This window comes from Bidens hawaiensis, unplaced genomic scaffold (assembly GCF_021521415.1).
Source record: "Bidens hawaiensis isolate Kalapana, Puna unplaced genomic scaffold, B.hawaiensis_p1.1 tig00010432_1, whole genome shotgun sequence".
NCBI lineage: Eukaryota > Viridiplantae > Streptophyta > Magnoliopsida > Asterales > Asteraceae > Bidens > Bidens hawaiensis.
Genome location: NW_027491794.1, coordinates 40,179 through 64,522, shown reverse-complemented (window position 1 = coordinate 64,522; position 24,344 = coordinate 40,179). Strand labels below are relative to the sequence as shown.

Sequence of the window (24,344 nt, the reverse complement as noted above, 5' to 3'; positions counted from 1 at the left end):
CCTGTACTGATATTTGTCATATCTTGTTGTAAGCCTTGATATATTTGAGAAATAGAGAGAAGATAATGAGAAACCTTGTTGTTTTCGATCACGTTTAGGGATTCTGCACCTTCACGTTGATTCTAGATATCGACCTACGTCTTGTTCATGACACGAACACGTTCCTACATACATGCACCAATCAACCAGTGTCCCAATGGTTGAGTGTTATGTGCTTTATGTCCAAGACTTCATGCAAAACTACTATCGAGCCGGGGGGGGGGGGTCTCATTGGAAGCAGCCTCTCTATTTCTACGAGTAGAGGTAAGGCTGCCTACACCTTACCCTCCTTAGTAGGGATGAGCGTTTTCAGACTTTCAGTATCGGTATGGTTCGGCACGGAATCGGTATTTCCCAAATTTTGCACGAAATACCGTTATCGTACCAGTACTAAATATTTCAAATTTTTGGGATCGGTACCGGTACCAGTACCATCCCGAGCTCATCCCTACTCTTCAGACCCTACCATAGCTTTGTTATCAGTGGGATTTACTGAGTACGATGAATCGATGATGATGATTTTGATTCTCCATAAGAAACTAATATATTTCTTTTAATTTTTTAAAAATAAGTAAAATAACAGCCTAGTTTTATTAAACTTTTAATTTAATAGTATCTTAATTTTACAAAATGTTTGAATTTTTTAAATCAATTATGACAGCATCTGGCTCTTAAATATGGTCCGATAAGGCATCCTGTTCACTGTGCGGTTATGAAACATTGGCTACAACTCAAAAATTACTTGAAACAAAAAAAGAACATTGACATTCACTGAATCCATCTACGTTTAATCAATAACAAGAACACCTTGTGACACAAGTAGTTGATTTGCTATTAACTATTAACTATTAACTATTAACTATTAACTAACTTCATGACACTCAGTATTCACATCATTCAACATTATAAACATCATTATTTAAAAAAGAGTTAATGGCCATTTTCGTCCCTGTGGTTTGCTACTTTCGCCACTTCAGACCAAAATTTGTATTTTTGTCAATTTAGTCCTCATAGATTTAAATATTAGCCAATTACGTCCTATCCGTCTAACGGCATCCAGCTATGCCGTTAGTTTAAGGGTATTTTTGTCTTTCTCCTTTTTATTTTGAGTTATTGGTCATTTTCGTCCATGTGGTTTGATACTTTTGCCAATTCAGTCCAAAGTTTGAATTTTTTTCAATTTAAGTCAGTTTTTTTCTGTAACCCTAGAGAGCATTATCCAAGCCCAAAACAAGTCTGCATTTACTCTATCTACAACAATAATCACACCCCCTCCTCTCGTATTTAGTTTCTAGACGGTTCCTAAACTCTCGCCCATGGTAGAATTCAATGGTAAAGTGGTCAAAGCAATTCCGTGAAACCGAATTGTACACAAAAACTAAAAATCGTTTCTTTGATGAATGCATAATATTTAGGGTTTAGAGATTAACATATCATAACGAAAATCTGGGTCGTAATCAACTATTATACATTAATCTACAAAATAATTTTTAGTTTTTTCTGTATAATTCGGTTTCAGGGAATTACCTTGGCCACTTTACCATTGAATTCCACCATGGAGAAGATTTTAGGAAATGTCTAGAAACTAAATATAAGGGGGGGGGTTATGATTACTGTTGTCAACAGAGTAAATGCATACCAGTATTTGAGGTTGCTCGATGGGTTTGGGCTTGAATTATGTTCTTCAGGGTTATAAACAAAAACATAAAAAATAAAAAAAACTGAATTAAACTGAACATTAAATTGACAAATTTTCAAACTTTGGACTGAATTGGCAAAGATATCAAACCACAGGGACTAAAATGACCATTAACTCAAAATTAAAAGGAGAAAGACAAAAATACCCTTAAACTAACGGCATAGCTGGATGCCGTTAGACGGATGGAACGTAATTGGCTAATATTTAAAACTATGAGGACTAAATTGACAAAATTAAAAATTTTGGACTAAAGTGGCGAAAGTAGCAAACCATAGGGATGAAAATGACCATTAACTCTTTAAAAAATTTTAATTAATACCTTGTGACACAAGTAGTTGATTTGCTTTGCTCTTGAACAAAAACTGCTTAAAGTTGGATTCCTGTTTATGTTTTTTAGGCTGTGATAATTTTATTTTTAAACAGGTATTATGATATAATTATGGAAACAGCTTAATTGTTTTTTATAGATTTGATTTCACTTGCATTTGTTTATCTTTACATAAGAAATTGATATATGCAAATCTTCATCATTTATAACTTAAGTCATAACTCAATGCATTGTACAGTTAAAATGTACCTTTAAAAAAGTATAAGAGTTAGAGGTGTTTTAAAATAACACAAAAAATAAAACTAACAATTTCTGGCTATAGGGTTCGAACCCATGCGCACTTATGTGCGGAAGATCTTTAGTCTTCCCCCTTAACCTCTCGGGCAAACCAGCTTTTTATTAATGAAAATAAATTCTTTTTATACATTCAATATCCTAATATATAAACATGTAATAACCCTTTCTGATGTATTTTCCACATATATGTACATGAACACTACTAGCTTAGAACCCGTGTACTACACCGAGTGAAAAATATTAATGCGTTATTTTTTCTAATCTTTCTACACATCTTATACGTGGAAAAATGTATTTAAGTGTACTAACAATTTAAGCAAAAAAAAAAAGACTCATATATATATGTACAAATTAATGTATAGTTGGGATCAAATACAAATAATTCTTAACATGAAAACAATGATAACCAATTTGCTGTTGTTATTACGTTTGTTTTTATAAGTGTTTGCTGTTATTTTTTGTTCGTATTTGCTGATTTCCGATTATGAGGCATTATAAGTATTTGCCGATTTACATTTTTCGTTATTATTAGGTTTATTCTTTTATTGTTATAAGTATTTGCTATTATTATTTTATTGCTAATTTTGATTATTTTGTTGTTATTAATAAGTTTTTTTCTTTGTTATTATAAAACATTGCTTGTGTAGATTAATATTGGAGTTGGTATTGTTTCCTACGTTCTCATGTTAAGATGATTTTGCAGATGAACCTTCCCCGGCTTCGAAATTACATAATTAGATTTCAAAGTTTTCTTAAAATAAGAGATATAGTAAAACAAATGTGTTTTATGAGTATAATTAGTATTTTTAAAAAACATATATATCATTATTAAAAAGAGAGAACGTATTTTTAATAAAAGAGAAACGCGGGAAAATTTGTGAGGATGGCATGGGGACAAGACATGACATAAGAGATTTTATTAGTCATATAGTATAGAAGTATAGATGTAGATATACATTTTAACACGCTATAGAGAATAAACGGAACAGGTAGAATAATTTCATAATTACTCGAGTGACTATCGTTCAACTGCGATTTATCTGTTGTAAGTTAATGGTTTTAGTTTTAATTTTTATCTATAAGCATATACGAGCGCAAAATTATTTATTTCAAAATTTTTGATATTGCACAAATCGCATTTTAGTGTCGTTTGATTGACTTAAAAATTAAAAGATTAAATATCATATAAGTTTCAATGACAATGATACGAGTTCAATCCGTCTCATCTAAAAATACTACTTAACATGAAAACAGAACGAAAAACATTAATCACTATAAGCTTTTAAGAAGCCTAAACAAACCCGCTGCTTCAGGCATCTTCGAAAAATCAATGCAAAACTTCTGAACCTCGAAAAAAAGACCTTGACCATTGATTATGTTGTTTTTGATCAAACTCTTCAAGAACATGCACACGAGCCTCACCGCCCGTTGCTGCATAAACTTATCCTTAACATTCTCACACGACGAAATGCAGTTGGTTATATACAAATGCACAAACTCGGCTGGTAACTTAACCTCAGTCGTTAACCGGTTCACAACTTCCATCGAGTGCAGACTCAGTTCCATGTTCATAAGAACTGTAAAGTAGTCTGATATTTTGGGTGAGTTCATTAGTTTGATCAAAACTTCAACTGCGATTACCGGGTTGTTTTCCACTAGTTCGGGTAGCTTTTTTGGAGTCAACCCGCAGTGATAGACGAGGTTTGGGTTGGATGTTAACTCGAGTAAAACACGTTCTTGCAGAGCTAGCGCAAGCGGGCCTTTTAAGGCTTGCTGCACCAGGTCATGAACCACTGCACTGTGGTCGGCACACATCCCGAGATCCCAAAGCGGGCCATGAATATTTTCAGGGTTGGGGTTGACCCATGTTAGTTCACCTTCTAGAACCGGGAGTCTAGGTGGAACGGGCCGGGTCCAATGAGGATGCAGCCCGTCCAATGACGAGGATTGTATTAGGCCCGTTATCGTTTCCTCTTGGACACCCGACCCGAAATCTGGGTCGGGAATAATATTTTTTATCGCGGAGTCTTTAAAAAAACAAGTAAACGGGTCGGGCTGTTTCGCTAGCGGGCCGGGCAGTGGGAAACCGTTTGACGCAGAGTCAAACTTGTTGATGTAATCTGCAGCTGATAATTTCAAAACCTCGTGGGTCCCGCCTAGCAGATGACGAATAAACGATTTTTCGAAAAGGTCGGTTTTTGCATCGTTTGCAATGTTGATAAACAACGAGATGTACGGGTTGGCAGATGCATACGAGTGATGAAGTAATGCAAATGCAACTAACCGCTCGGTCGGTTTTAGAAACTTTAGTGTGTCTTCTAAAAGAATAACAAGTGCAGAGCAGATTGCAGAGAGCACGGGACCTTTGTGGAGAAATCGGTAATGATATCTTGAACGGGTCGTTTCTCACCATCTTTAAGTAGGGAATATAGAATCGCAGTTGCGGGCTTACCGATCATCTGCTGCATACTAAAATAATGATAAAGTAATTAGTTAATCTTTTAACTTAACCAATATAACACGTTAGAGATAAAACATAACTTAACCATTATAACACGTTAGAGATAAAACATAACTTAACCAGTATAACACGTTAGAGATAAAACATAACTTTAAATCATCATAAGTTTGATTAATATTGCCTAAGAAAATCAAATGTCTGATTTGTTTATTTTCCATGCTCATTAGCATTGCTACAATATCAAACAAGAAAAGCATCATATGAGTCTAAGCAACTTATGCAATCAATAGATAAAAGAAACGTAACATTTTATTTTATTTTAATTGTAAAGCATCAAATATAGTTGCCAAAATATTAGTTTTCCTTGTACAGTTTCTTATTAGATGTAATTTCTTAATATTTATAATATATATATATATAAAAGTAAAATAACAGCACAACTTATTAAACTTCTAATTAAAAAGTATTTAGATTTTATGTAATATTTGCATATTTTTAAATTAATTATGCGGTCATCCAGTTCTTAAATCTGGTCCAATAAGGTCATGAAAACATTGACTACAACTCAAAAAATACTTGAAACAAAAAAAAAACATTATTCTGATAAATCTCAATATTATATAATAGTATTTAAATTTTATGTAATATTTGAATATTTTTAAATTAATTACGTCGTCATATAGTTCTTAAATCTAGTCGAACAAGGCATCCTGCTCATTCTCCAGTTATAAAAACACTGGCTACAACTAAAAAAATACTTGTAACCAAAAAAAAAAAAAACACTATTCTGATAAATCTCAATATTCATTTGAATCCATAGAACAAAAAGTTAAAAAAAATTAAAAATATCATGAGTGTGTCATGTATGTATTAACTTCATGACACTCAAACCAGATTATATAAAAGTAAAAAAAAAACACAGTTACTCAATTCTATGGTTTATTAACAAATAACAAACTAACTATATTGATCAAAGCAGGTATTCACATCATTGAAGAACAATATACACATAATTAATTATTAAAACAATTTAACTAATACCTTGTGAAACAAATATATGATATCCTTTGCTCTTGAACGAAAACTGCTTAAAGTTTGATTCCTGTTTATGTTTTTTTGGCTGTGACAATTTGATTTTTATATTAATATTAATATTATGATAGTTATCTGCTCCTATTTTTAATAGGTTAAAACTTATAGCAAAAAATATGGAAACCGTATAATTGTTTTTTATAGATTTATTTGATTACACATTCGGCCCTGTCCTGAAATAGTTGGTTAACCCGGGTTTTGTCCCGATAGGCCGATACCTGACCTGAAACCGGAATGCGATATATGACCCGATGAAATACCGAAGGTTATATTGCATGCCCGGGTTTCGGTCGGGTTATCGGGTATTTAAAGAAGAAGAAGTTTCCTGAACCAGAATTAAACATGTGATCAAAAAAGGCTTCTCGTATGGTTTTGGGCCTGGCCCATTAAGAAATTTTTTATTATTCAAATAACGTATAACTTATCTCCAACCTAGAGATGTAAAAAAAGAAACTGGCCTGGGTCCGATAAACCGGTTTCTAACCCGGGCCGCATCACAAAAAAAGTTGGTTTGGACTCGACGCAACCTGCCATTTCGTATACCAGTTTATAGCCTCATTCACTGAAACCATTTACAGCCCAACCCGATTTAAAAAACATGAAAAAAAGGTATTTTTGCTTTGCCTCAAACCGATTTATAACCCGAATTGATTTGATAGCTTTCAACAAAGCGATATTTATGATATGTTGGCCATCCCTATTTGGTTTATAATCCGAACGTCCTAAGGAACAAACTACATACACATTTAATTGTATTTTAACTCTTTTCTTAATCACTAATAATTTTATCTCAAATCCTATCGACAGGCTTATATATATTTGGGGATCATTCGAGAACTCTCCGTAGTTGTGATAACTCGAGAGACGTCTATTTAATATACAAACATTTAACTTTTTACTACGAGGGAACTTTATAAGCAATTGTACATTATTATTTAAAACTCGAATAACATCAATATACTTAGACTCATTTTACAGGAAACAAATATGGGGACCTATTTTAGAAAACAAATATATGTACAAAGCCTTAGAGGTGTTTTAAAAAACAAAAAAAAAAAAAAAACATAGTGCTGGCTATGGGGTTCGAACCCATGCGCACTTATGTGCAGAAGATCTTAAGTCTTTCCCGTTAACCTCTCGGGCAACCCAGCTTTTTGTTATTATTGTTTATTTTCATTATTAAATCGTTATAACAAAAACATTTATAAAATTTCATTCAGTGTCAAAATTTCCTCATTTGAACTTTATTTCTCAAAAAATCCAAATTTTTGTTTTGAGATAAATTTCTGATTTATACATGTTTTCTAGCAAGATGAAATTGCATGATCTCCTCCATATCCATTTATTTCACTGTCTAACCACGAACAAAGCATCAAAATTCATGAAAATAAGTTATTTAAAGATGAAATTTGACGAACTAAAAAGTGAAAACCTTATTTAGACTAGCATTCAAAATCCTCACAGTCGGTGAGCACGACTTTGGTTTTGCTAAGGATTTGACTCGCATAATAAACAATGAGATCAAGCTGTGTGCTGCCTCTCCTTGTCCTAATGGTGAGTTTGACTTCCGAATTTCTTTTTCTTTTTTTTTTCCCCTAAAAAATATTAACAAAATCGTTGTTCTAAAAAATATTTATCAAAGTGACCATTATTATCTTCTTTCTAGCTATGAACAAGAACGTACAGTAATTTAAATCGGTTGCTTCTATTTCAGTGTTATTTCTTCTGACTATAAAAAAAAAGACTTAGTATCAACATATTAAAAACATCGATTGATAAATACTTTTTTTCAAAATAACTCAAGTTTTATAGTTCTTTTATAAAACTGACCAAAGACTCGAGCCAATGAGCCATGGGTATAAAGGCCACAAGAATGTTCCCATGTACGTGTTGGAGATTGGGATTCACCATTTAGGCAACAGTGCGGTGTGGTCTGGTGTCATTCTTTTTTAGAATATTAGACTTAAATAATCTCAACTATTAGCTATTGGCCGAAAACAATCCCAACTAACTATTTCCTCCCAATGATCCCATAGTAACGGACACCTAACGTCGTTAGTCTTTTGATGACGTGACATGTTTGCGTGTTAAAAACGTGTTTATATGGCAAATACATGCTAAAAAAAAGCTAGGTTGGTGCTATCATATAGATGCTTGAGGCTAGGGGTGAAGCATAGAAAGGACCCAAGTCTTCAAACCCAACAACAACCCCCCACCCCCCAACACACACCCACACCCCACACCCACAGCCACAAAAAAAAAAGTCCAACCTTCTATAGTATATATCTTGTACTTATCTAACTTCCTATTGACTTTTTTTTTACTTCTTATATGGTGTTAAAAGTTGTGTTATAAAATGTTACGATTCAATATTTGCTGTGACATTCCTAATGTCTTGGTTTTATGTTTTGTGTATATGAGGCTTTATTCAATTTGGATTAAAGTGTTTGTGGGCTTAAGACTACTCCCATTCACAACCCAACCAAATCTAATCTTTAATAAAAAACTAATTTCTTTCTCATCAACATACACAACCTAACTCTCTCTAAATTTTCACTCTCGTTCACAACCCAACACAAACAACCTTTTTGTTAAATAAATATAGTTTATGATTATTTAAAATATATAGAAAAATATATCTGTAAATAATAAGTTTACGAGCCAAGATTATTATATTGGAAAACTAATAAGAAAAAGTTAAATATTTCTGAATGAACCTTGTTTTTTAATAAAATTTATATCGAAATGTTTAGAAAAGAAAAAAAGACTTGTGTTTTTAGAATCTTCTTTTGAGGTTCACAATTTATGTTATTAAACAAATCTCAAATTTAATACTAAATTAATTGTTAACAGAAAAAAAAAAAGCAAAAAGGAAAAAGAAACATACACTAGTGTTTGGTAGACACTTGACAAAACAATGAATGCAAAATAGATTGATTTGGTGAACTGGTTTGTGAGTTTAAAGTATAAAAAAATTAGTTTTCTATTATTTTTAATTTCATGTGGCAACCCAACCCAACCCCACCATTGGGTTGCCAATAGGAATGGTCTAAAGTCTAGAAGACTAGAACTTGCTGTCTGGGCTTTGGATAGCTTATGGGCTCGATCAGCTGAAAGGATCATTGCAATAATGATCTAACTAGGCTTGTAAATGAACCGAACGTTCGGGAACTATTCGTGAACTGTTCGACGGAAAGTTCGTTTATTTAATAAATTAATGAACATGAACAAAAAATTTGTGTTCGTTTAATTAAACGAACGAACATGAACACATATTCCGTTGGTTTATTTATGTTCATGAACGTTCGTTTATGTTTGTTTATGTATTAATAGAATATAATTAAATATTATCTAGATACGTAATCTAATTAAAGGTTTTTATATTTGTTAATTTGCGTTCATTTAAAAGTTTTCATTTAAGTTCATTTATGTTCGTTTATCTTTGTTTAGTTATGTTCGTTTAGATTTTAAACAAACGAACACAAATGTCCCTTTTTATATAAACGAACATGAACATAAATATTTGTTCGATTAAGTGTCCGTGTTCTTTTAAAGTTAAATGAACGAACACGAGCATGCCTTTGTTTGTGTTCATTCGATTCGTTTACAGGCTTTCATTATTCACATTGATGAATACATTGGTCTCAATCTATATGCTCTGCCGATTTTGTTTGTGTTCGTTTGTGTTCGTGAACCGTTCGTGAACACATAAATTTCGTTAATGAACGAACACGAACATAAAATCTCGTTTGGTAAGTGTTCGTGAACCGTTCGTGAACACATTATTTTCTTAATGAACGAACATGAACAAGGCCTTGTTCGTGTTCGTTCAGTTCGTTTACAGCCCTAGATCTAACCAGTTTTTTAAAACAATTTTTGTTATGAAACAAAGAGAGAGATTTATATTTAGGGTGTTCATATATTGTTACTTTCTTGAGAGAGTTTTGATAAAGATCATTGCAATAATGATCTATTCTTGTTGTATTCGGTTTATCGGTGATGTAATTTTCGTATGAGATTATTATTTGTGTTGAATCATTAAAGACGAAGTATGATTTCTGACATATGATTTTTTGTTTTGATGTTGTTTAAACAAAAAATAAATCCATTATCTCTAAATAAAAATCACAAGTTTCGACGTAAACAAATTAATGTATTCTATTATGTGAAATATTATTCAAGGTTTTTATAATATAGTCCGTTACCTTCTTGAAATTTTATAAAAACTACCTAAAATTTATATAGATAAAATTAACATTTTGTATTATTGTTAGCTCCATATTTTGTGTCATTTCACTTGTGAGTTGAAATAGCCAACAAATAGTCCTAACTCCTAATGTATTATTATTATAGTTACTCCGACTTCCATGCCAAATTACTTTACCAAGTTAATTGCGTCCGGTGTACCCGAGGTAACCAATTGAAACTGAACCCAACTGAGCTCCAACCCGAATAGCCAAATAAAAAATACCACGTTATTATTTTAAATCGATATGTACTATTTTTCTAATATTTTTCAATCAATATTATTTTTTGTTTACCATCAAATAAGGAATATATGTTTTTTTTTTCTATACAACAAAACAAACATATCCCCATGATTTTTAAGGAGTCATTTAAAATAATTTCAGCCATGACTTAAAGATTAAAGAATAATTAATCACGTCATCATTTCAACCATAACATGTTGCTTCTTCTGTATTATCTTTTTTTTTATATATTTTTTTATCATTAAAAAACATGAAATAAAATAAAAGCCGGCCAAATCCGGCTTTGTTCACCGGTTTCTCAGTCACTTTAATGTTCAAACGATCCTCTGTACGGTTACTAGGTGTCAAATTAAATGTATATTTATTATTCAAAGAAAATTAAATAAATGTTAGTTATTCAAAAAAACATATTCTTCACTAGCATTCATTCCATACGAACCTAGTAACTTTAACTTGAAGAATTGCAAGACTACATAAGCACTTGCACTTGGTGCAACACAGCAACCGGGTGTAGCGGTGGAGAGAAAAAAAGTTTTGTGTTTACATAGCTGGCGCATTTATCAAATTTAAAACAATATGTATGTAGATGTACTAGCTTTTAGCCTCTGTATTACGATGTTGTTTTACATTTTGTTTATAATATTTATATATATATTTTTTATTTTAATTTTATTTATTATAAGAATAAATAGTATACTTAGGGTTTGATAATGAAAATATTTCACAAATAAATGCGATGTTATAATTAACCCGATTTAAAAGTTATTTGGGTTTGGTGAGACACATGACCCGCTTACTTTTTTATAATAAAATTGTTTCTTAATTATAAATAATATATATTTTAAAAAAATGAATATTAATTTATAGTATATCTCTATTTTATAGTATTTTAATATCAAATATTTAGTGAGATTAATTTTACTTTAATTAGATGTTATAACCCGTTTAAAGAATATATGAGTTTGATAATCGAAACTACTCGTTGACAGTACTGATGATCAAAATACTTACTGATCCGGACCCGGATCGTAAACACACCCTAGTTGATACTTGATAGTTTAATGAGCCCAATCAACTTGGCCAACATATAGATATTTAAGCATTATGATGAACAAATAAACAATCTATAAAATCTAAGTAAAATAATCCACAAATTATTTAATTAATAAACCTACCAATAAAAATAATAATTAAGACAAACTGTTAAAGCCTTAAAGGTATGGGTTGTTATATAAAGTAAATAACACCACAATAATAATAACGTACCTTCAACATTTTTCCCTCATCAAACACCTTCTACTAACTTATAATCACCGGAAAACATGACGGTGTACAACGCTCGGACTGCCGGAGACTCCAACGGACGATACATGCCCGTGAAACAAGTGTTTCCGGTGGAAGATTACCAAGATAAAATATCACAACGTCTTATTGAAGCAGCGCATATGAACGATCTTAAAATGGTACTAGACTGCTTGTCGGATCCCTTTGTTGATGTGAACTTTGTCGGGACAGTGTGTTTGAACTCGAAGAAATCAGAAATTGTGTTGCATGACGAGTCTCCTAGCGAGGTTCGAGTGGAGTTTGAGGAGTTTAAAACAGATGTTACTGCTTTGTTTCTTGCGGCTCATGTTGGAAATGTGACGCTCGTTAGAAAATTACTGGTAATTCAATCGTTTTTGCAACCATAGTCGTTTTTTTTAATAGTAAAATTTACTCTTGAATTCATCTAACCCGTCTATTGTGGACCTCGAGTAAAGAGATGGAGCACCTATTACACAACGACCAGATACGAGATCGTTACGTACTTTGATATATTAATCATGCACTATTACTTAACGCTAATAATTAGAATTTTAAATTTAGTAGCACTGGTTAAGTATTCTCATTTGGGTTATCAAAGTGATGGTTTGTAAATTTGAATTTTGAATTATTCACTAATTTTGCAGAATTAATGCTTAGTCAAATGATTAATCATAACATTTAAATATTTAATTATTCAAAATGCCGTTTAATATTATTAGAAACTATAAGGAAAAGAAATAAATTTCACTTGTTTTTGTTATTTTCTTATAAACCTATAATAACGTGACATCTTATTATGTTACTTGTTAATTATTGATCACAAAGTTTGCACATATATTTCATGTTACATTTAATGTTTATTTTTAAATATCTTTTAGTAAGGAATTGTTTTTTTTATAACTTGTAAACATAGTAAATCACGATTATCATTCTAAATTCCGATTATTGTAGACTTTTGGGGCGAATGGTAACAAAAAACTATTTCGTGGGTATGCGACCACAGCAGCCGCAAGAGGAAACCATGTTGAGATACTAGAGTTGTTAATTGAAGGTGGAGCTTCTAAGTTAGCTTGTGAAGAGGCTTTGCTTGAAGCTAGCCATCTTGGTTTAGCCAAGGCGGCTAAAGCTCTAATGGCGTCCGAGCTCATTCGCGCTAATGTCTCGGTCCATGCCTTGGTCAATGCATCATGTAGAGGGTTTGTTGATGTTGTTGACACACTTTTGAAGGTACATATTATTATACCACCACTATAGTATATTATTTTGTTTCTTTTTTTTTCGTCAAATCCGCATCCATGCCTAATAAATAAGTAAATGATTAAAACAAAATTTTCAAGATTATTTTCCGGAAATTATTAGATTTAATTAAATTATAAAATTTTCTATATAAATTATTAATTTGACTTAAATAAAATTTAACCGAACTTTCAAAAAAAAACTTTGGCCACCACACACCATCGGAAAATTTCAGGATTTTCTAAATTTTTTTTATTAGTAACTATATAATATTTTTTCGTTTAACTCGTGTATACATCGGTTTATAACCTAGTTATACATTATAATCCTATAATACAGAAAATACATATAGAATAAATGTGCGACTTTAAAACGAAGATATTAAACTCTATTAAACTCGAGAACAATTTTCGGGTTTCGGGTCAGATTGTTCAGCTATTTTGCTAGAAAAAGTGATTTAATAACCGACCCATTTAAGTTTTAGGTTGGTCAGGTTTCGAGTAGAAGTGACAATGATAGAAGTTACTTTTCACAATATGTTATATTTCATAATTTATTGCCTTATATGAAAATTAAACAAAAGATAATTACTTTTTTTTTTCAATTACATCATGATTGAATATTATTATGGCATTTAAAGCACAAACATATACACTTACATATGTTACAATGTTTGGTGACAGTGTGGTGTAGATATCAATGGAACTGCCCGAGTTTTGCTTCGGTCATCCAAGCCTTTTCTACACACTGATGTTAGCTGTAACGCGCTCGTTGCCGCTACAATTAATCGCCACGTCACCATTGTTCAGCTTCTCTTACAGGTAAACATTTGGTTAAATTATGAACGTCGACTAAAGCCAATGTAAAGCTTGAGCTCAGCTTGTAAAAAGCTCAATACAACTCGTTTGTTTCTCGTCTTTTTTACATTTGTACACATATTGATACATATATAAAAAAATGTATTATTTAACGCACACATAAGTTGGACTATAATTTTAACTTAAGGTTATAATTTTTATATATATATTGAAATTTGAACTTTAGTTTAAACAATTCATACGAGCAAGAGCATACTTACCTTGGCTCGGGTTCGAAGGGTCTACAAATGAACTGGTTTCGAGCAAGCTTTTCGGCAGTCGTGAATTTTTTAAACAACCCTATTGGGCAGTCCGTTAACACTCGGGCCAGTTGGACCAGCAAAGCAAACTAGTGGTTCACCTGGACCAACATAAATATTTCTTTCTAATATTCTTTTCTTTATCTACTAATATAATAACCTTGTTTTATATATTTGTTTTCAAAAATATATATTTGTTTTCAAACTAGTTTTTCTACCGGGGCAGCTAGCAAAACCTCAAGTTGAAACACGGGCGTTGGTAAAACCCGGATGCTATTCGACAGTATCGGCTGGCACGGTTGCTTTTGCTATGATATAGACACCATTGGTAAAATTTGAGCGTTAAAACCCAAAAAATTAATTTGTCAAGTTAACATATAAAAACATTAACATATAAGAAAACAAAATATTTAAGACGATGTTTATTTGGTTGGCAAACTCGGGCGGTGGTGAAACCCATGCGCTTTGGTCCCTAGCATTGAGGCGTCAACTTGACACGAATTCGGTCGGTTTTGATTACGCACATTACCGGAACTAGAAATCGAAAAAATATAAAAATTGAGGTGGACCAACGACCAAATTGGGGGAGGGGGGGGGGTCGGTAAAATTGCGCATTGGTAAAACCCGAGCTCAGTCATGGGCTTTAAATAAGGCCGCGAGTATGCGCGAACTCGGTCAGTTTCTTTCAGGTTTGTTATGGTACCGAAACTAAAACAAAAAAAAGTTTAATGTTTGGTCGATTATTTATGTTTATTATGGTAACTGAACTAAAAAAAGTTAAAAAGCAAAATTCATCCCGCCAAGTGACACCAAAGTTCTTATATATATTATAGTAATGATTAGTTTTAAGGTTTGTTTTTAAATTAGTTATAGTTTAATGTATATTTAGTTTTTAAACTATTGAACCACATGACACATAAAATGTTGTTTTGTAACCAGGCTGGTGCAAGAACAGACACAAAGGTGAGCCTAGGTGCATGGGCATGGGAGATAGCCACAGGAGAAGAGTTCCAAGTAGGCGCGGGTTTAGCCGAACCATATAGCATCGCATGGTGCGCAGTCGAGTACTTCGAACAAACCGGCTCAATCTTAACCATGTTGTTACAACATATATCCCCTAACACTCCTCATTTTGGAAGAACATTAATCCACCATGCCATCCTTTGTGCAAATTTAAAAGCAGTTGATGTTTTACTTAACCACGGTGCAGACCCCGAGTTCGCGGTTCAGTCGACCGAAGGAACGGGGTCTCGGTTAATCCATTTAGCGGCTCGTCGAGGCAACTACACCGCTTTGGACCGGTTAGTTAGTGTCGGGTGTGATCTTGATTCGAAGACCGAAACGGGTGAAACCGCATTGATGATATGTGCTAGGTATAAGCATGTGGAGTGTCTTAAGCTTTTGGTTCGGTCTGGTGCGGATTTCGGGTTGGTTAATATGGCTAACCAATGTGTTCAGTCGATTGCGGGCTTGGTTAGATGGACACTCGGGTTAAGACAAGTGATTTTGGATGTGGTTCGGACTGGGACGGTTATTTACTCGTCGGATGTTACAGTATTTTCAACTTTAATGTTTGTGACACGTGTAAATGATGTGGAGTCTTTGGAAAAGATCGTTGACCAAACGGGTGTCGTTGACCTTAACGAGCGGGATGAAAACGGGTACTCAGCGGTTATGGTGGCGGTTGTAAACGGCCACGTGGAAGCTTTTCGGTTGCTTGTTTTTGCGGGAGCCGATGTGAATCTCGAAAACAAGTATGGTGAAACCGCGATTAGTTTGTCGAAAGCAAGTGTAAATTGTGGTGAGTTTGAGAAAGTTATTCTCGAATACGCACTTACGAAATCCACCCCGAACTCTAGTAAAATTACATTTTACACCCTCCACCGAGCGGTTTCACTAGGTGATTATGACACCATTGAGACATTAACCAACGGTGAAAATGACGTAAATGCCCCTGACGGCGACGGATACACGCCTCTTATGTTAGCCGCAAAAGGCGGGCACGGGAGGATATGTGAGCTTTTGATCTCAAAAGGAGCCATTTGCGATATTGAAAACGCAAGACACGAAACGGCACTTATGTTGGCCCGTGAACACGGTGTGGAAAACGACGCCGAACGAGTGTTATTGGACCACTTGGCCCGTGGGCTCGTGTTGGGCGGGGGTCGGGTCAAGAAGCATTGCAAAAGGGGTAAAGGGTGTCCACATAACAAACAGTTAAGCATGGTTGAGGGGAATGGCTTATTAAAATGGGGGAAATCGAGCCAACGAAACGTGGTGTGTAAATGGGCCAAGGTGGGCCCGAGCCAGTCGTTTCGGTGGAACAGGAGGAAAAAGGCGGACCGCGATGAGGCGGGTTTGTTTCGGGTGGTTACGACTAGGAATAAGGAGGTGCATTTTGTGTGTGAAGGTGGTGTTGAGTTGGCTGAGTTATGGGTTAGGGGGATTAAACTTGTGACAGGAGAAGCTATTTTTGGGAAGTGATTATTTTTTATAGTTTGATTAATTTTATTCTATATATATATTTAACTTATAGATGAAATTATAACATATAGTCAATATGTTAAAAATGTAAAAGTTGCAGTATATCAGATTACATTATAATTTAAGTTGTGAATTTTATTCATGATTAACATCCATGTTGCAATAATCCATGTTAAAAATGTAAAAGTTGCAATAATCTTTTATCATGATTAACATCCATGTTGCTTCTAAAAGAAGATTTTTAATAGTTTATCATGTAAACGAGTCGAGTCAAGCCGAGCCCAAATTTGACTAGGCTCGAGCTCGGCTCGTTTTGACTCATGAGGTCAGCTCTTTTGAGCTCTTTATAAAGCTCAAGCTCGGCTCAGGTTATTTTAAGCATGGGCTCGACTTTTTATTAAAATTAATTAATTTAAATATTTTTTTAATTATTTATAATTTTGAGAAAAACTTTAAACGAACCTAATCTCGGCTAGATCTCGTGTAGTACCGTGAACAAGCCAAAGCTTATAGCTCGAGCTCGACTAGGTAATATAAAACTAATACATAGAAGTCTAAATGATGTAAAACTTAAAAAACACGTTAAGGCTCGACGAGCCTAAATGATGTTCCCATACAAGGCTTGAGCTCGAAAAGACTCGGCTCGTTTCGAGATTTTTATCGATCGAAGCTCGAGTAGCCCGTGAGTGACTTGGCTCGGCTCTTTCGCACCCCTACTAATTGATTCATAATTTACTTTATTTTGGCATTTGACACATCTCGAGATTCAACCTTTAAACATTTATCACATCCCTTAGGATTATAATCATTATATACCCCAACACAAGAAATCTGAATTCAAGTAATAAAATCACATTAAATAGTTTGGACAATATTCAAACTGATGATTTCTATCCATTTCAATATTTCATTCCCATATTCAAATCTTAAACCCAAGCCAAACACGAGTTAAAGCTTAGAAGTTATGCCCGAAAGAGCCATCTTGATCAACTCTTTCCTTAATATCTTCCCCGAAGCAGTTTTTGGAATCGAATCAATGAAAAAAACCCTTCTGAGTTTCTTGTACGGTGCAACCTGATTCGATATCCGTTTAGTGCGGTTTAGTTTCTAAATTAAGAGAAAAATAAGAAATAAAAAGTACCTGTTTTGCTACATAATCTTTTACTTGTGTTTCATTAGTAGTGCTTCCTTTTCTTCTAACCACAAATCCCATGGGTACTTGTCCTGCTGACTCATCTGGATCCCTGCAAAATTAAGCACACTATGTTTAGAAGTGACAATTTCAACTCGTTCACATCTAAACATGTCTTCGGGTTATATTTTGTCTCGAATGCATAAAACCTTCTAAACCATTTTATTAAATAAAATTTAACATTAGGGTTAAATAAAAAAAATGTCCGTCAGTAAGCGCAACTAGACCCAATTTTTGGGTTTAGTTGGGCTTAATGAAATTTTTTTTTATATTTGTGAAAGTTAAAATTTTATTTAATAAAACAATTTAGGAGGTTTTATGCACTGGAGACAAAATACAACCCCAAGACGTGTTTAAATGTGCACAAGTTAAAATTGTCACTTTAACGACTAAGGGTGAAATGCATACTGAATCACTGCTGCTTCTATAATGTCGGGATGTGATTGTAGAATGTGTTCCAGTTCGGCTGGTGGTACCTACATGAAATTTATTTAGTTTATAAAAATTATCGATACATTTCGTTAACACATAATGCTTATTTATTTTTTTTTGTGAAAACATACACTAAATGCTTTTAAAAGATTAAATCTGATTAAAAACAAAAGTGTTACGAGCCAACACGATGGGCCTGGCCCGTTATGACCCGGTACCTAGTTTGCAGCCTGGTATAGCTACAAAGTTTTGAATGCATAAAACATACCTGGTAACCTTTATACTTGATCAGTTCTTTTAACCGATCCACAACGAATAAGAATCCTTCATTGTCAAAGTAACAAAGATCACCGGTTCTTAGCCATCCATCCGAGTCAACCATTGTATCTTTAACTTCTCCATCATCAACATATCCTGATCACCAAAATAAAAAGGATCAGGTCAAACATTTCTATTCGGGCCCGTTCTGTTAACCTTAAACTTTAGCATCATTTTTATACATAACCAATATAAAAAAACAAACGCTTCACCTATCATGACGAACGGGCCTCTGACCCATAGTTCACCACGGTTCATAGGAGGCAACCCAGCCCCGGTGTTCGGGTCAACTATCTTTGCTTCACAATTGGCTATGAGCCGTCCAACTGTGCCTACTATTGTGCTCTCATACGGACCTGCAATCCGTGAGACTCCCGCTGCGGTTTCGGTCAACCCATACGCCTAAAGAGCGTTGACCAACCACGTGGCAGTAGCATTAGTTCATTGACCAATAATCTTAACAGAAAATAAAGAAAAATTCTCCAAAACAGTTATTTTTACAGAGATAACTATCAAAGCAGCCCGGATCAACTAAGGCTCAGCATATGTCATTTGACTCGTTTTGGCAAGCAACAAACTGGATCACTTTTGTTCAGTAGACAATATGGTGCCATTTTCAGATTTTCTTAACTAAGAAAATGGAATCATATTCGAGTAAATAAAAAAGTCAATGGTCATTTTGTCAAACTCAATTGTCAAAATGACTATTTTGTTCATTTTCTTAGAAATAAAACTATAAAAGGTCCAGTCAAAGTATCAAGTAAATATGACATGAATAGCTTTAAAAATAAGTACATCTGAAAATGCGCATCAGCGCCACGAGAAACCGTTCAATGTACATGAGCGTCAAATTTAGTCATATAAAGTAGCTCAAAGGGCTCCTATGTAAAAGTAACCAAAATGACGAAACAAAGCTGGAAGGTTATACAGCTCGTATGATATGTGGAAAAGGTTTACGTAAGCTGCTAAAAAATTAAATAAGTAGCAATGTCTCCCATATACGTGAAGCTTTAAAAAATTAAAAGTATGGATTTTGATTAAATAATGGAAATAAACATTAGAATTTGTCACGTAGGACATCATGCATGACGCACCTAACCTGCACCTAGGGGCGTGTACAGTTCGGTTTGGGCTGGTTTTGGGCTTTGAAACCGTTTAACTTCGGTTTTTTGGTTTAGGTTTAGGTTTAGGTTTGGTTTTAGGTTTTTCAGTTATGTCATTTGAGCTTAAAAATTTAGGCCGAAAATAATGAATTAGTTATTAATTTTGTTAATCATTAACTAATTGATTATTATGCATTTGTCTCCAAAGACATTTGAGTTATATACTTGACTATTGTAAATTCGATTCGGTTCGGTTTTTTCGGTTTTTATACATAAAACCAAACCGTCGGTTAGATTTTTCATTTTTTTGTTTTGGATCAGTTTTTTCTGTTTGATGCACACCCCTACCTGCACCAATGAAACATTCGGAAACCGTCTCTTAAACTTATTGATAACCGCCACCGTAAGCGGCGCTCCGCCGGAGAACACAGTTTCCACCGACTTCCAGGTACTTCCATTAGCCAACTCCTCATTACTACCATTCACCAACGCCACCACCACCGGCGGCGCCAACGGCAGATGAGTAACGCTAAACTCCTCAATTGATCTCAACATTCTCCGCAGATCGAACCGTCCGATGGAAACTAAACTGTCACCAAATGCTACTGATCTAATGCAGAGGTTGAAGCCGTACACGTGGAAGTACGGTACAGTGCAAAGGTAGACTGCTGGAGATGACCTGGTTTCACGTCCGGCGAGTGTTCCGGCGATTGATGAGATTATATTCCGGTGTGTGAGTTTTACGCCTTTGATGTTGCCTGTAGTGCCGGAGGAGTATAGAATCGCCGCCGTATCGGATTGCGAAACTACAATGTAAATGTAAATTAACATGTGTTTAGAGGCAGCAAGTTACTCGAGATTGGCTCGGAAAAAACCTCAGCCGAGCTCGAGAGCTCTCTATCAGTAAAACGAACGGAACCCTCAATTAGAAAAGTAGCTTGAAACGAGCCGAGCTCGAGCCTATTCGAGCGTGGGCTTGGCTCGCTTCTTATTAGTTAAACGAGCCGAGCTTGAGTTCTCTGTTAAGAAATGGAGCTTGAAACAAGCCTAGTTTGAGCTCTCTATTAGTTAAGCGAGCTGAACTCTCTATTAGAAAAATACCTTGAAACAAGCCGAGCTCGAGCTCTCTACAGGTTAAGCGAGCCGAGCTTGAGTTCTCTATTAGAAATGGAGCTTGAAACAAGCTGAGTTTAAGCTCTTTATAAGTTAAACGGGCCGAACTCTCTATTAGAAAAGTAGTTAAAAACGAGCCAAGCTCGAGCTCTCTATAAGTTAGGCGAGCCGAGCTCGAGACTATTCAAGCTTGGGCTTGACTCGCTCTCTATATGTTAAACAAGCCGAACTCGAGTTCCCCTTTTAGAAATGGAGCTCGAAACAAGCCGTGTTTGAGCTCTCTGTAATTTAAACAAGTCGAAACACGTAGCCAAGCTTGGCTGGGCTCGGCTCGCTCTTTAAAAGTTAAACAAGCTGAAACAAGATGAGCTCGGCTCGGCTCGGCTCGATCTCTATAAGTTAAACAACTCAAACTTGAGCTCTCTATAAGTTAAACAAGTTGACCTCAAGCTCAACTCGTTTTTTATAAGTTAAACGAGCTGAGCTCGAGCTTTCTATAAGTTAAACAAGCTGAGCTCGAGCTTGGCTCGGCTTTAGTATTATGTAAATATGGTTTAAATATTTAACCCTCTATCTTCTACAAACTCTAATTACAATTATCAATATACATAACATCTTTACACCTTGGTTACAGAGTTTTAACTCATCTCCATTCGATTCAACTCGCATCATCGATTCAAACTCATCCGATTCAATCATCACGATTCGATTACTAAATCCAGCTTCCAACAGTTTGCTAACCGCCTCCTTCGTAACGAAAGCCACCACCGGCTTACAAAGCCGAATCATTCTCGAAATCTCTCGAACTGAGCTAGCAGGATTCGCAGGGGAAACAACAACACCGATCGAAAACAACGAAAGGTATAGAATCGGGACGTAGGAGGAATTCGAGGAAATAATAAAAGCACAGTCTCCATTGGAAAGAGATAACTGACACAATAAGTGGGACGTCAGAGTAGGGATGATGTGACGGTTTGTAATGACGCTGTTGTGGGGGCGGTTTGGAGGAGAGAGAAGATGTAATTGGTTATTGATAATAGGGAGGTAGGGGTGGTGGAGGTCTAAGGCTATGGAAGATTTTGGTTTTTTGTGGATTGATTGATGATGATGATGATGATGATGATGATGATGAATTAGAATGTGAAATTGTCATTTTGATTGGAAGGTAATTTGAATTTGAATTTGAATTTGAATTTGAAGTTGAGACTAGTATTTATATTGTAAGTGGAGACAAAAGAAGAATATAACATATCATGAAGCACATGATTCCATTGCTAGTCATTGTCATCATTCACTGCAAGTATTCTGGGAAAATTACAAAATATTCACCAAACTTTTTTTTTAAATAGTTAGGGGTTGGGGTGTTATTGGGTAGTCGGTCGCTGGTTGGAGGGAACACCGTTATTGGCGATGCGGGTACCTAGTTTTCATGGTTTTCCCGGTTACTTCTTGCTGATGAAACATGTGTGTTGTGTGTGCAGATGAATAATTAAATCGAAGACAGTGGGCTTTTTTTATTGATTAATATAACAAGTTATAATTTTTTTAATTAAACAGTAGATGAATAATTAGATCAAAAGCAAAACTTAATTATAATTATAATTATAAATAAATATTGTTTGGTTGTAGCAATGATAAGCATAGTTTGGTCTATGGTACTTTAAACAAGTGGTGTCACTAAAAATGGGGTTATAAAATAGTTTAAGTTAGTAAAGTTACAATCTAATCCATGGTACTCTAGAGTAACGCCTTTAGTTATTGAATTTTAATCTTTAATCAATAGCAAAATTATGGTAGGGTCTTAGGAGGGTAAGACGCAGACAACTTTACCTCTACCCTGTAGGAGTCGATAGGCTGCTTCCACAAAGATGATTAATAAGTAATAACCAATTCTTTTAATCCATTTTGATCACTTTGAAGTTTCATCAAGACAAGTATCAATAATTTGACATCAAGTACTAATAACTTTGCATTACTCTAATCCACTAGTCCATCGATGAAACATGTTCATTGTACATAAATTTTGATACAAGTTTCTAATTGCATCACACACTAATATTATCATCTTTAAAACTTTAAAACTTTAAAACTTCAATTGAAGACTAAACAGTACGATTCAAACATAGAACTAGTAGATTCTTCATAAGCAAGTTATATCAGTTTTAAGCAAATTCAACTTGACAAACACAATATATACCATAAAACCATCATCAAAATTTATTGGGGATATATTCGAATACAATCAGAAACGGTTTTTCAAAACAATGGAACCAAATGAAATCCGATAAAAACGAACCAAGTCTACTAAAAACAGCCAAAAAGGATTCCCATTATTCATACTTAAAAGAAAAATATCTGCTCGGATATCTTGACTCTTGAGCATACCCAAACTGCCTGCAAACTCGATGAGAAGAGTAATCTTGCATAATATCTAAGCCAACTAATTTACAAGCCCTCAAACACCGGGCATAAGATTCCACTTCCTCTTTTTCAATTTTTTAGCATAAACTCTCTTGGAAATGAAATTATTAGTATTATTTGCATAAGGTCGCCACACAAAATATTCTTTACAAGTACATCCAGCCTCGCCAATCTAGTTTCGCCAATGTTGTGTATAGCATGAGGACTCACATTTGAAAATTGAAAACCTTTCCCAAATCCAAGCCTGGACGTAGTACACAGGAGAAAATACCCCATTCACAACATCATTTCTAGCGTCTTGCAAGACATCGATAATAGCATCTTGTAAAAAGTGCAGGTCTTGATACAACTTTGCTAAGACAGTAGGCGCCAAAGCAATTCTTCGCCCTTTGGCTAGCAGAATAGCCAGGTGAAAAGTTTCAGGTAAAACTGTGTCTTTCACAGACGCAAAAAGATATTTTGATAGCCAAAATGCTAAAAATGCTCATGTTCGACAGCATTTTGTGTACCCTTGAAAATATTCATCCATGCAGACAAAGAGGCCCTTTTTGAAGAGATCTAACTAGTACTTTGTACGCTTCTACTAGTTCAGATAACGCGGCATGATCCTCGGGACTCAGGTGACAGGAGCTCCAAGAACAGAAAAGCCCCCTAAGACCATAATGTCTTCAAGGGTGACAATCATTTCACCCCATGGTAAAACAAATGTATTGGTTTTTGGTGACCACTTCTCAGCAAACCAGAGAAGCAGCCTCTCATTTTTGGGAATTTTTAAACCAGAATCCATGATAGCATCATGAATTCCGGTTGTCTCCCACACAAGACTATGTGCTGGTTTCATGATATCAACACACTCCGTCCAGTTCTTAATTTTGTGGATCAATCCACCCTATAAAACTGGCATTTTGATGATTCGCAACAAGGGAGAAAATGCAGAGAAAACTTGGATGCTAAAAAGAATGGAGATTGTGATGGGTCCAAAAAGCTAAAGCTAGTGGTTTAAATATAACTTTCGATTTTGGATTGTGTATAAACAAACTCATTATTACATAACTTCAAAGAATGAGCGTTTTTAAGGATAGTTGAAAGTAAACCTTAAAATATCTACCACGAGGTTCGAGTTATACAACGACTGGTTAGTGGCGGATCCAGGATTCATACCAACGTGTACATATTATAAGAGATTTTTTCAAGAAATGCACTAGTGCACTACGACA

At 34.6% G+C, this 24,344-nt stretch overlaps 1 protein-coding gene and 2 pseudogenes across 2 annotated transcripts; 1 reads left to right on the top strand and 2 right to left on the bottom strand.

Moving 5' to 3' along the window:
• Positions 1 to 3,635: 3,635 nt before the first annotated feature.
• Positions 3,636 to 4,822, bottom strand: LOC143535178 (uncharacterized; annotated as a pseudogene).
• Positions 4,823 to 11,704: 6,882 nt separating this feature from the next.
• LOC143535177 (uncharacterized) lies at positions 11,705 to 16,570 on the top strand. The gene is made up of 4 exons (XM_077029504.1): positions 11,705 to 12,070; positions 12,663 to 12,938; positions 13,631 to 13,768; positions 15,004 to 16,570. The coding sequence occupies exons 1-4, from the start codon at positions 11,729 to 11,731 to the stop codon at positions 16,546 to 16,548; spliced, it is 2,301 nt and encodes a 766-aa protein (XP_076885619.1). The 5' UTR covers positions 11,705 to 11,728; the 3' UTR covers positions 16,549 to 16,570.
• A 926-nt stretch (positions 16,571 to 17,496) lies between these two features.
• On the bottom strand, positions 17,497 to 21,859 carry LOC143535176 (4-coumarate--CoA ligase-like 9; annotated as a pseudogene). Its single transcript, XR_013135670.1, has 7 exons — positions 21,330 to 21,859; positions 19,942 to 20,399; positions 18,703 to 18,892; positions 18,441 to 18,586; positions 18,149 to 18,216; positions 17,690 to 17,792; positions 17,497 to 17,622 (listed from the first exon to the last, which is right to left on the bottom strand). The product of XR_013135670.1 is annotated as a 4-coumarate--CoA ligase-like 9 (transcript).
• Between the last annotated feature and the right edge of the window lie 2,485 nt (positions 21,860 to 24,344).